General features: G+C 39.7%; 1 protein-coding gene across 3 annotated transcripts in view; it reads left to right on the top strand.

Annotated features, from left to right (window-relative positions):
- map1ab (microtubule-associated protein 1Ab) overlaps positions 1–14196 on the top strand; it is a 95733-nt gene that overhangs the window by 59846 nt on the left and 21691 nt on the right. For all 3 annotated transcript variants that reach the window (XM_036969193.1, XM_036969192.1, XM_036969194.1), the window contains 2 exons: positions 13420–13502; positions 14021–14158. In XM_036969193.1, coding sequence (XP_036825088.1) covers positions 13420–13502; positions 14021–14158 — 221 coding nt within the window. The remainder of the gene's footprint in view (positions 1–13419; positions 13503–14020; positions 14159–14196) is intronic.

Raw genomic sequence — 14196 nt, forward strand, 5'->3', positions numbered from 1 at the left:
TGGAGCCTTGCATGCCGACTAAACCGGGCTTGCGCCATCGTGAGCCTGTTGATATTGTCCATCCACACCAGACGTGATCAGGACACGGAGGTTGAAATATCAAAACGAACTCTGAACCAACTATATTAATTTGAGGACAGGTCGAAACACATGAAACATTCATGGACATTTAATTTGTCCTGGGATATAAACATTGGGTTATTATTTTACCTGAAATAATGCACAAGATCATTTTTTTCAGGATTTTTGTAGAATTCGTGTGTCCTCTACTCCGACAATGAATCCACAGATAAAAGGGGAAACATAGTTAGTTTCTAGTAATCTCTCCTCCTTCAGGCTTCTTCTTCTTTGGACTTAATATGGCGGTTGGCAACCAACTTTAAGGGGCATTACCATCACTAACTGGTCTGGAGTGTGGACCTCAGTTCATCTTTCAATCATCTACGTGGGTGTAAGCTCGTGAAAACCAATGAGGAGATGGGAGAGGCGGGACTTGCAGTGTGTCACGTGTCAAAAATATAACCAAGTTCTATTTTAGCGCCTGGCTATGCAGACGCTCGTTGACCCGCGTGAGAAGTTTGGATGAAATGATTGAATAACATGTACAGTACCAGTCAGAAGTTTTGACACACCTCCTCATTCAAGGGCTTTTCTGTATTTTTTACTATTTTCTACATTGTAGAATAATAGTGAAGACATCAAAACTATGAAATAACACATATAGGGTGGCAGGTAGCCTAGTGGTTAGAGCGTTGGACTTGTAAGCAAAAGGTCGCAAGATCGAATCCCTGAGCTGACAAGGTAAAAATCTGTCTTTCTGCCCCTGAACAAGGCAGTTAACCCACTGTTCATAACTGACTTGCCTCGTTAAATAAAATATGGAATCATGTAGTAAGTGTTTTAAATAAAGTGTTTAACAAATCAAAATATATTTTCTGTTTGAGATTCTTCAAAGTAGCCACCCTTTGCCTTGATGACAGCTTTGCACACTCTTGGCATTCTCTCAACCAGCTTCACCTGGAATGAAAACAGTACAAATAAAGAAAAACCCTTGAAATGAGTAGGTGTGCCCAAAACTTTGACTGGTACTGAATGCGTACATTGATTTTGCTTTTGATTTTGTGTGCCTTCATGAACACTCCTGGACTCAATGGCCACGCCCAGAATCCAGTTGAGGGTCTGAGATTGGGACAGATTGGGACAGCTTGGAACTCAAAAGCCCAGCAGTGATTAACGTAGAGAGGGTTTCACTGGCTTAGCGGCACAAACATCCAGCACTGCCAAATCACAGGACTAGGATTACGGCCAGGAACTAGGACATACACTTCCTGTTCGGCTTTAAGGTGCAAGTTGGTGAGCCAATCGACACCCAAGAAATAGTTGGCTGGTGTTAGGATCGGGCTTGTTTAGGAGAAACAGTGGGTTGGCTGTCTGCGCCTTACTCTCAGTCCCTGATAGACTCTGTCACAGGTGCCTTAGCAAGGTCATAGGAGAAAAGAGACCCGCATATTGTCTGAGGGTTTGGAAATAAATCTGTAACCAATGCAAAAATATATCTTGTTTACTTTTAGGACAAGATGTCCCGAAAGTTAAAAGCCAAAGGTGCTAAAGTGAAGTTGAGGAGAGTGCAACATTACCTACATTACCTACAGTAACATATGTACTATAGAGATGTGTTGTGTGGAATTGACATGTTTCTCAATCATGTTGAGTAAATATATGGGTCAGCTTTATGCAATATATTTATATTGATTGTGGACCTCTATGTATTTCAATGTGATTGCTTTTATTAAATATGTTTATTGTAATATATCCAGGGCTGTTTTTTATTGTAATATATCCAGGGCTGTTTTTTATTGTAATATATCCAGGGCTGTTTTTTTATTGTAATATATCCAGGGCTGTTTTTTATTGTAATATATCCAGGGCTGTTTTTTATTGTAATATATCCAGGGCTGTTTTTTATTGTAATATATCCAGGGCTGTTTTTTATTGTAATATATCCAGGGCTGTTTTTTATTGTAATATATCCAGGGCTGTTTTGTATTGTAATATATCCAGGGTTGTTTTTTATTGTAATATATCCAGGGCAGTTTTTTATTGTAATATATCCAGGGCAGTTTTTTATTGTAATATATCCAGGGCTGTTTTTTATTGTAATATATCCAGGGCTGTTTTTTATTGTAATATATCCAGGGCAGTTTTTATTGTAATATATCCAGGGCTGTTTTTTATTGTAATATATCCAGGGCTGTTTTTTTATTGTAATATATCCAGGGCTGTTTTTTATTGTAATATATCCAGGGCTGTTTTTTATTGTAATATATCCAGGGCTGTTTTTTATTGTAATATATCCAGGGCTGTTTTTTATTGTAATATATCCAGGGCGGTTTTTATTGTAATATATACAGGGCTGTTTTTTATTGTAATATATCCAGGGCTGTTTTTTATTGTAATATATCCAGGGCTGTTTTGTAAAAGAGATGTTTAATGTCAATGTGACTCCCTGTTTAAATAAATATTTTTTTTAAATGGTCTGTCTATATGGTCTTTCCACTGAATAAATTTGAAGAAAATGTAGGAGCACACAAAGAAATTTAGGAGCACAATTAAAAATATGTGAGGTAATATAAGCTAGAATCCTTAAATTTTTCTAGGTGCACTGGTGTTCCTAAATAGAAATTCCAGATGTTTAGGCTCATATGCAAGTAAAATGGCCGCCCTCTAGAGCCCTGTTAGCTCTGTGCAGATATGACACATCAGTTGTTCAGCATCTGATAAGGAGCCTACATGAAAGTGGACTTTCAATTGAAATGTTATACTTTGTGTTCTGTGAAGGTTGCGCAATGATCTTTTCTGCTATTGCCTGGTCTCACCGACTCCTTTTTTTAAAATTTTCCAGTTCACTTCTTTTTCCAATAAGTTATAGTGAAGATAATGGCCCTTTGTCCTCAGAAGAGAATTAAGTCACATTAGCAAAATTAGATTAGCGGCGCTAACCTTGTTTTGATGTGCCTCTTTACTTGACTTTTGGTTTACTGCGATTGGCCGTCTTTCCATAAGATGACCCAGTAGGCATCAGGTCAAAAAATTGCCTTCTGTTGACCTGTTGGGTGCCGGTGTTCCGTAAAAGAAAAAGCCCACATTGTCACCTCAACGAGTTAAGAGTGACTGCAGTAAACATGAGATGACATCGTTAGGTCACCGTTGTCAGACGTAGCCCTCGGAGCATTATCTAAACGCTTAGCGTCATAGGGCTGCCATGATGGCCCCATACTTGTTGTGTACTGTTGAAGGTGTCTTAGCAAGCCAATCAGTCTCTCATCCATAGCTTACTCACACTACTGAGCCTAACCAAGCCCAAGCCCAGCTATAATTGGCACAGTAGTGTGAAAAGGGTACCAGAGAGTTTATTCATATGCAGGTTTATGAAGAGAATGCATCAGATCTCTATCAAGTACCAGATTTATGCCGGTTTGTATATTTTGTGTGTTTGGATAGAGGATCTTAGTCAAAACACAGGCTACTACATGAGACTGTATCTGTATCTAACGCCCTTGATAAGAGTTGTCTGCAGGTACCCTCTCTAACCATTATGTAGTTCTGGGGGATCTGCTGGTACCCTATCTAACCATTATGTAGTTCTGGGGGATCTGCTGGTACCCTATCTAACCATTATGTAGTTCTGGGGGATCTGCTGGTACCTATCTAACCATTATGTAGTTCTGGGGGATCTGCAGGTACCTCTCTAACCATTATGTAGTTCTGGGGGATCTGCTGGTACCTATCTAACCATTATGTAGTTCTGGGGGATCTGCTGGTACCCTATCTAACCATTATGTAGTTCTGGGGGATCTGCTGGTACCCTATCTAACCATTATGTAGTTCTGGGGGATCTGCAGGTACCTATCTAACCATTATGTAGTTCTGGGGGATCTGCTGGTACCCTATCTAACCATTATGTAGTTCTGGGGGATCTGCAGGTACCCTATCTAACCATTATGTAGTTCTGGGGGATCTGCTGGTACCCTATCTAACCATTATGTAGTTCTGGGGGATCTGCTGGTACCCTATCTAACCATTATGTAGTTCTGGGGGATCTGCAGGTACCTATCTAACCATTATGTAGTTCTGGGGGATCTGCAGGTACCTATCTAACCATTATGTAGTTCTGGGGGATCTGCTGGTACCCTATCTAACCATTATGTAGTTCTGGGGGATCTGCAGGTACCCTATCTAACCATTATGTAGTTCTGGGGGATCTGCTGGTACCTATCTAACCATTATGTAGTTCTGGGGGATCTGCAGGTACCTATCTAACCATTATGTAGTTCTGGGGGATCTGCTGGTACCTATCTAACCATTATGTAGTTCTGGGGGATCTGCTGGTACCTATCTAACCATTATGTAGTTCTGTGGGATCTGCTGGTACCCTATCTAACCATTATGTAGTTCTGGGGGATCTGCTGGTACCTATCTAACCATTATGTAGTTCTGGGGGATCTGCTGGTACCTATCTAACCATTATGTAGTTCTGGGGGATCTGCTGGTACCCTATCTAACCATTATGTAGTTCTGGGGGATCTGCTGGTACCTATCTAACCATTATGTAGTTCTGGGGGATCTGCTGGTACCCTATCTAACCATTATGTAGTTCTGGGGGATCTGCAGGTACCTATCTAACCATTATGTAGTTCTGGGGGATCTGCAGGTACCTATCTAACCATTATGTAGTTCTGGGGGATCTGCTGGTACCTATCTAACCATTATGTAGTTCTGGGGGATCTGCTGGTACCTATCTAACCATTATGTAGTTCTGGGGGATCTGCTGGTACCCTATCTAACCATTATGTAGTTCTGGGGGATCTGCTGGTACCTATCTAACCATTATGTAGTTCTGGGGGATCTGCAGGTACCTATCTAACCATTATGTAGTTATGGAAAAATGCAAAACTGACCCTAAATCAACTGTGTCCTACTCCGTACCTCCCATTCTGATAACTCTCTGCGACATGTTTTATCAGTATGAGAAGCACGACGGATGCCAAGCATCTAACATTGATTCAACATCGTCTCAGTTCTAGCTCAACTCCAGCTGGTATAGCTGGCTACAGTGAGACAGAGTTAGATGCTGCCTCTGAAGACCAAAAGCAAGACAATTTTAGATGCCTTATTTTTTTTAATTCCTTGAACATCCTCTCAGTCCCTGATTATTGCTAAATGTGGAGCAGGCTATGTGGAGCAGGCTATGTGGAGCAGGCTATGTGGAGCAGGCTATGTGAAGCAGTGCAGCATCTGAGCCGTGGTTGAGCTGTTTTTTTAAACAGAGTGCTCTCATTTCCAGAGTTCAGATGGAGGTATTTATACCAAGCAGGTCAGCTGAGGTAAAGGAGGACCGAGGAGAGTAACAGTGAGTTCTGTCTGGAAAAACAACCTTCTGTCCTCTGGGTGTTGGAGTGCTGTATGGAGAGTCGAGTCTGGAGCTAATCGTTTAGGTTCCTGAGGTTCTTAAGTCAACCGCTGACCAAGCTGGACACGATCCAACGTCAACAGTGTTGCTTTAGTTCGTTTACCTCAAGACATTGAGATTTGTCAGTATCTGCTCTTGTTTCGCTGGCTTCTCATTCAAGTTCTTCTGAATGTGGGTGTCTGGGTGGTTCGGGTCTTTGTGGATTGTGTGGGAGAGTTCATATGGGATTTTATTATGTGTATCGTCAAGAAGTTAGTACCACCCTTGTACAGAGAAGTGAAGACACAAAGCTAATGCTATGGTAATGTCCCTCCTCTGTGATCTTCTTTGATCTTGAGGAAACAAGTCTATTGCTGAATGTGTGATGGAGGCTGCTTTCAGATTTCAACTGCTGAATACTGTTTTTTTTGTACATGTCAGGAAATGACGCAGACGTGAAGGGGTGATAGAAAATCCTTTGCTGAAATTAGAGCAGTCTGAGGATATTGAGCAGGAAACTCAACCACCAAATGCATTTGTTCAGCCTTTAGCCTCTTTTTTTTAAGATTGGAGTTTTCGACATGCCTTTTGGCGTGATGTCAGTTACCTTGAAGTGGGATACTTTGGCTGTTTCTGGGATGCGAGTTAAAGGAAAAGCCAGTGAGATGAATAGAGGAGGGAAACTTGGCTGAACATTCTGCTCTTCAAAAGGACTGTTTAAACAAAATGGCAAAGCCGGGAAACACAGCTGTCTGACGTGTACTTGTGATTTAGTGTTACGTGTTTATATTACTAAATATGACTTAATCATGGTGGACTCAGATGGACAAACCTACATCAATAATTGAGTGCAATCTACCTTTATACTCTCCATTACTTGTTTGTGGTTGTTTAGGTGGTAGATCAGCTTTAATATTGCAGATAGATTGTAGCTTCCATCAATGTAATTGTCTGCATCACTTCCAATCCCCCATATGTATACATACATACATACATACAGTGGGGCAAAAAAGTATTTAGTCAGCCACCAATTGTGCAAGTTCTCCCACTTAAAAAGATGAGAGAGTCCTGTAATTTTCATCATAGGTACACTTCAACTATGACAGACAAAATGAGAAAAAAAATCCAGAAAATCACATTGTAGGATTTGCCAACAAAGGGTATATAACAAAGTATTGAGATAAACTGCCGGGCGCAGTGCGCTCTAACCAAGGTTGCCAGGTGCATGGTGTTTCTTCCGACACCCGGCTGGCTTCCGGGTTGGATGGCGCTGTGTTAAGAAGCAGTGCGGCTTGGTTGGGTTGTGTATTGGAGAAAGCATGACTTTCAACCTTCGTCTCTCCCGAGCCTGTACGGGAGTTGTAGCGATGAGACAAGATAGTAGCTACTCAAAACAATTGGATACCACGAAATTGGGGAGAAAAGGGGGTAATTCAACAACAAAAAAATCCTACAATGTGATTTTCTGGATATTTTTTTCTCATTTTGTCTGTCATAGTTGAAGATTACAGGCCTCTCTCATCTTTTTAAGTGGGAGAACTTGCACAATTGGTGGCTGACTAAATACTTTTGCCCCACTGTACATACATACAGTTGAAGTCAGAAGTTTACATACATCTTAGCCAAATACATTTAAACTCAGTTTTTCAATTCCCTGTCTTAGGTCAGATAGGATCACCACTTTATTTTAAGAATGTGAAATGTCAGAATAATAGTAGAGTGATTTATTTAAGCTTTTATTTCTTTCATCACATTCCCAGTGGGTCAGAAGTTTGCACTCAATTAGTATTTGGTAGCATTGCCTTTAAATTGTTTAACTTGGGTCAAATGTTTCGGGTAGCCTTCCACACGCTTCCCACAATAAGTTGGGTAAATGTTGTCCCATTCCTCCTGACAGAGCTGGTGTAACCAAGTCAGGTTTGTAGGCCTCCTTGCTCGCACATGTTTTTTCAGTTCTGCCCACAAATGTTCTATAGGATTGAGATAAGGGCTTTGTGATGGCCACCCCAATACCTTGACTTTGTTGTCCTTAAGCCATTTTGCCACAACTTTGGAGATATGCTTGGGGTCTTTGTCTATTTGTAAGACCCATTTGCGACCAAGCTTTAACTTCCTGACTGATGTCTTGAAATGCTGCTTTAATATATCCACAATTTTCCCCTCTCATGAAGCCATCTATTTTGTGAAGTGCACCAGTCCCTCCTGCAGCAAATCAACCCACAACATGATGCTGCCACCTCCGTGCTTCACGGTTGGGATGGTGTTCTTCGGCTTGCAAGCCTCCCCCTTTTTTCTCCAAACATAACAATGGTCATTATGGCCAAACAGTTCTATTTTTGTTTCATCAGACCAGAGGACATTTCTCCAAAAAGTACAATCTTTGTACTGTGCAGTTGCAAACCGTAGTCTGGCTTTTTTATGGCGGTTTTGGAGCAGTGGCTTCTTTCTTGCTTAGTTGCTTTTCAGGTTATGTCGATATAGGACTCGTTTTTACTGTGGATATAGATACTTTTGTACCTGTTTTCTCCAGCATCTTCACAAGGTCCTTTGCTGTTGTTCTGGGATTGATTTGCACTTTTCACACCAAAGTATGTTCATCTCTAGGAGACAGAACGTGTCTCCTTCCTGGGCGGTATGACGGCTGTGTGGTCCCATGGTGTTTATACTTGTGTACTATTGCTTGTACAGAGGAACGTGGTACCTTCAGGCGTTTGGAAATTGCATCCAAGTATGAGCCAGACGTGTGGAGGTCTACAATGTTTTTTCTGAGGTCTTGGTTGATTTCTTTTGATTTTCCCATGATGTCAAGCAAAGAGGCACTGAGTTTGAAGGTAGGCCTTGAAATACATCCACAGGTACACCTCCAATTGACTCAAATGGTGTCAGTTAGCCTATCAGAAGCTTCTAAAGCCACAACATAATTTTCTGGAATTTTTCAAGCTGTTTAATTAAAGGCACAGCCAACTAAGTGTATGTAAACTTCTGGCCCACTGGAGTTGTGATACAGTGAGTTATAAGTGAAATAATCTGTCTGTAAACAATTGTTGGAAAAATTACTTGTGTCATGTACAAAGTAGATGTCCTAACCTACTTGCCAAATCTATAGTTTGTTAACAGGAAATTTGTGGAGTGGTTGAAAAACGAGTTTTAATGACTCCAACCTAAGTGTATGTAAACTTTTGACTTCAACTGTATAACTGGATCTATTTGCTGCAACACAGAGTGCTGAGGATTGAATCTATCCGTAAGTCTCTAACCTAAGGTATTATTCACCCGTCTACCTACTGCGCAGTGTAGACTATTCTAGAACGTCGTTACTAACTTTTCTCTTAAAGCTACTTGCTGCAAACTCATTTCAGTGAGGATCGGATTACTGGAGTTTTCCTATTTTAAATCTGAGTGTGGATTTGCAGGCATGTCTTTGGGGCGGATTTACTTCAGAAAATGTGGGGGTGGAATTGAGCTTCTCGGTTCATTAGCATGAGCTAGTTTCTCAGAGATTACCACAAATTCTAGTTCCACTTTAACCCTTTAGATACCAATATTTAGCCATTAGATACAAGTTCTGATATGCTTCAATTCCCCATACCCATTTTAGAGTTGGTGAGACACAGGGCCACACATATATTACCTTAACTAGAGCACTTAGAGTTGGTGACAGGTAAGGGATGTGCACATGATACCACAGCACTGAACTGGAATGGGATACCCATTTACAGCCAGTAGGGATGCTCATTACTTTACTCTTTAGTCTTAACAACATCAGGGAGTCATTAAGCTGGTCCCAGATCTGTTTGTGCTGTAAAGCTCCTGCGGTCATGGTGATGCATAACAATGATCCTAGGAGATAATGATCATTGGGAGATACACAACAAAAACAGATCTGGGATCAGCCTAATGACTTCTACTGCTGTTGTTGTTGCTTCTCTCGTCCCTGTCAGACTGACCAGCCCCTGACTGACACCGACTCTTTGTTCATCGAGTATCACACTGTACCAGTCTGCAGTGTCAGAGAGGGGGGGGGGGGGTCATCCTACAGGGACAAGCAGCTGATCGTCATCTCCCCAGGTCTGATATCATGTCTTTTGCTCACGTATTCTACTACTAGGCTCATGTTTTGAATATCCCCCAACGTCCCTATTGTATTATGTCATATTCTGTACTCCCTCACTGCTCTGGTAGATATCGAAACACAGTGGTGTAGAATCATGTGGGGATCATCCGAGGACGGCTAGGCTGCTCTTCCAACAGGCTCTGATGAACAAGGCTTCTCTCTTGGTAGCTCACTGAGCATCTATAGTTGGCCTATGGCAGTACAACTTACAGTAGCTGTCCCTCTCGGTGTGCCTGGTCCCAGATCTGTTTACGTTGTCCAACCAGCTTTTTACGATAATTGTCATGACAGAACAAACAGATCAGGGACCAGACTAACAGTTTTTTGCTGCTTTCTGCAGCTAATAGCAGCACTCGGGTCAGTTCTTTAGCAGTGGCCAGGTCACCTGAAGCCCCAGGTCCAGTCTCCTTTACTCTCTTACAGACTAATGCTGCTTTGTGTCTCACACAAGAGGCCAAGTCAGGGTAATGATGAGAGATTTGGTCCATTTCCATGGCAACGGCAACCAAGTGAGCCGTGTCCTGTGGTCGGAGTGCTTTTGTTCCGAAATGTCTCTGACTTGTTACCATGACATCCAGAAATGTTCATATTCCTTTTTTTCCTTTTATGCCTGTGCTGGTCGGTTCCACTTTACAACTTCTATTAGCTTTCAGTAGTAATTGTATCCTCTGCTACTACTAATAAGACTGTCTGTTCATCAGTGGTGTAATGATATAGCCAGCATTTAAGAGTAACAAAGCTTACTTTATCATTGACAACGAAAGCTCATTATCACCTCCACCATTCAGAAGAAGTTTCACTTGGTTTTGTATCAGCCAATGATTCTGTTCCTCCTGGGTCAACTGACCGACTCCAACCAATCACAGTATTGCCATGACGATCACTTAATTTACACGTCTATTTTTATTCATTTGTTTACATGAATATGCATAATACCTGTGACGTGCAGGGGTAGCTATTCAAATGGAAACTTTATAGTTTGGAAATGGATCCAAAGTGTCCATCCTGATTTTGAATCAAAAGTATACATTCTGATTTTGAATCAAAAGTATACATTCTGATTTTGAATCAAAAGTATACATTCTGATTTTGAATCAAAAGTATACATTCTGATTTTGAATCAAAAGTATACATTCTGATTTTGAATCTAAAGTATACATTCTGATTTTGAATCAAAAGTATACATTCTGATTTTGAATCAAAAGTATACATTCTGATTTTGAATCTAAAGTATACATCCTGATTTTGAATCTAAAGTATACATTCTGATTTTGAATCTAAAGTATACATTCTGATTTTGAATCTAAAGTATACTTTCTGATTTTGAATCTAAAGTATACATTCTGATTTTGAATCTAAAGTATACATTCTGATTTTGAATCTAAAGTATACATTCTGATTTTGAATCTAAAGTATACATTCTGATTTTGAATCTAAAGTATACATTCTGATTTGGAATCTAAAGTATACATTCTGATTTGGAATCTAAAGTATACATTCTGATTTGGAATCTAAAGTATACATTCTGATTTGGAATCTAAAGTATACATTCTGATTTGGAATCTAAAGTATACATTCTGATTTGGAATCTAAAGTATACATTCTGATTTTGAATCTAAAGTATACATTCTGATTTTGAATCTAAAGTATACATTCTGATTTTGAATCTAAAGTATACATTCTGATTTTGAATCTAAAGTATACATTCTGATTTTGAATCTAAAGTATACATTCTGATTTTGAATCTAAAGTATACATTCTGATTTTGAATCTAAAGTATACATTCTGATTTTGAATCTAAAGTATACATTCTGATTTTGAATCTAAAGTATACATTCTGATTTTGAATCAAAAGTATACATTCTGATTTTGAATCAAAAGTATACATTCTGATTTTGAATCTAAAGTATACATTCTGATTTTGAATCTAAAGTATACATTCTGATTTTGAATCTAAAGTATACATTCTGATTTGGAATCTAAAGTATACATTCTGATTTGGAATCTAAAGTATACATTCTGATTTGGAATCTAAAGTATACATTCTGATTTGGAATCTAAAGTATACATTCTGATTTGGAATCTAAAGTATACATTCTGATTTGGAATCTAAAGTATACATTCTGATTTGGAATCTAAAGTATACATTCTGATTTGGAATCTAAAGTATACATTCTGATTTGGAATCTAAAGTATACATTCTGATTTGGAATCTAAAGTATACATTCTGATTTGGAATCTAAAGTATACATTCTGATTTTGAATCTAAAGTATACATTCTGATTTGGAATCTAAAGTATACATTCTGATTTGGAATCTAAAGTATACATTCTGATTTGGAATCTAAAGTATACATTCTGATTTTGAATCAAAAGTATACATTCTGATTTTGAATCAAAAGTATACATCCTGATTTCGAATCAAAAGTATACATTCTGATTTCGAATCAAAAGTACACATTCTGATTTTGAATCTAAAGTATACATTCTGATTTTGAATCTAAAGTATACATTCTGATTTGGAATCTAAAGTATACATTCTGATTTGGAATCTAAAGTATACATTCTGATTTGGAATCTAAAGTATACATTCTGATTTGGAATCTAAAGTATACATTCTGATTTGGAATCTAAAGTATCAGGTTGTCCTTGTCATCACCCAGGCCACCGTTTTATCCCTTAATATAGGAATCTGCTCAATCTGTAGTGTTGGTTAAGGGCTTGTAAGTAAGCATTTCAATGTAAGGTCTACTACACCTGTTGTATTCGGCTCATGTGACAAATAACATTTGATTTGAACATCCGATTTATTGCACAATCGACAATTAAAGGCAACTTTCCTGCGGTCGCGGAGACTGCATACGCGGTAAACGCTGCATAGGTCGGCTCAATCGGAAAATTCCTTTTACATTTTAACTTGGATCTTCCGCTGTACGGCCTGAATCCAGGCCTTAATCTTTTACCCTGACTCACCTCAGTCGATAATCCAGTAATCACTACTTTGCAGGTGGCCCGGCGACATGAAGCCGACTCTCTGCAGAGGTCTTTCACAGCAAACGGATGACAGTGCAGATACCAAAATGGCCGCAGCACGGGAAAACTCGGGATGTATAGGAATCCCTATTAGAGTCTGCATTGGTCCTTAAACAAAAGGCAATGAAGTGCTTATCGTCACACTTTTGAACATTAATGAGTAGAAATGATGACAGGGACGTTCAGCATCATATGTACTGAGTAGCCTCGAATGATTTATCGTATTTGCCCCTCTCTCTCTCTCTCTCTTTATGTCAGTGACTTTATACCTAAGTGTCTGTGATATTAACCAATAACCTGAAAACCATATGCTCGCAGCCCTTGTGATGGTGATTGCCAAACGTTCTTAAATATTCGGCCAGCCTAGCTTAGGTATTGTCCAATTCTCAATTCCCTTGCATGACAATACCAATAGCTGTTCTCAACTTTGTTCTGTTCTAAGAAGCTCTGATTTCAAGCCACAGCCAGTAGACATTTGGTGACCTATTTCCTTTTCCAACTTTTGTTCTTGCCTTGACGCACTGTCTCTATAAGCGTCTGGCCCACATACTGTACAGGCACCATGCAGTACTAAATCTCCCAGACTCAAAGACTGGATGCTCTCCAGCAGGATGTCTTTGGGGCAGACTCTTAAGTTGTTTTTGGGGCAGACTGCTCAGACTGTGCCAAGATTCTCAGTAGCCTCTTAAGTTGTTGACCTGTGCCAATGTTGCTTATGTCTAGAAGGATTTGAAAGGGAACCCTTTTTAAAGCAAGTACATGAACGATATTGACAAAACACGTCCTCTCTCTCCTCATGTTGTTCGATGTTCTCTCCCTTGTAGGACAACGGACTCTCCACCACAAAAGTGATGTCCTAGAGACTGTGGTGTTAGTCAACCCATCCGAGGATACGGTTGCTTTAGAGGTGCGTTTTCAACATTTAAAAAAAACATTTAGGAAAATCTAGTCTTGTGCTATATTTAGACCTATCAATCATTACATGCAAAACATTTTTTACATTAATTGTCATGATGATTTAGAATCTCATACATTAAAAAAAGAAAAACATCCTGAAAGAAAACACATTTCTCTCACTGTGATTTAAGTGGCATACCAATAACGGCTTAACGAAGTTGAAAAACATTTGATTAAATTCAGAGCTTAACCAAGTGTTTCCCAACTCCTCCAGTACCCCCAACAGCACACCTTTTTCTGATGTAGCCCCTGACAAGCTCACCGGATTCAACTGTCAACTGATCATCAAGCCCTCAATGAGTTGAATCAGGTAGAGTTTGTCTGGGGCTACAATAAAAATGTGTGCTGTTGGGGATACTGGAGGACCAGAGTTGGGAACCACTGGCCCTAACCAATATAAAAATATAAAAGTCATTATCTTTACCCAGTGCTGTGTCCTATAATTATCCTCTGTCTTCTCTGGCCCAGATCCAGTCTCTTGTCACAGACTCAGCAGGACATAAGCTCTTGGTCCTGAGTGGGCAGAACTCAGACCACGGGGACCTGCTTCTCCAAAGTGGGGTTTTCACCTATCAGAGCTTCTCACAAGTCTTTGCTGATCCTGGGGTAAGCTATTACTGTTCAGAACAGTCAATTCCTATTCA

This window comes from Oncorhynchus mykiss, chromosome 30, assembly GCF_013265735.2.
Source record: "Oncorhynchus mykiss isolate Arlee chromosome 30, USDA_OmykA_1.1, whole genome shotgun sequence".
NCBI lineage: Eukaryota > Metazoa > Chordata > Actinopteri > Salmoniformes > Salmonidae > Oncorhynchus > Oncorhynchus mykiss.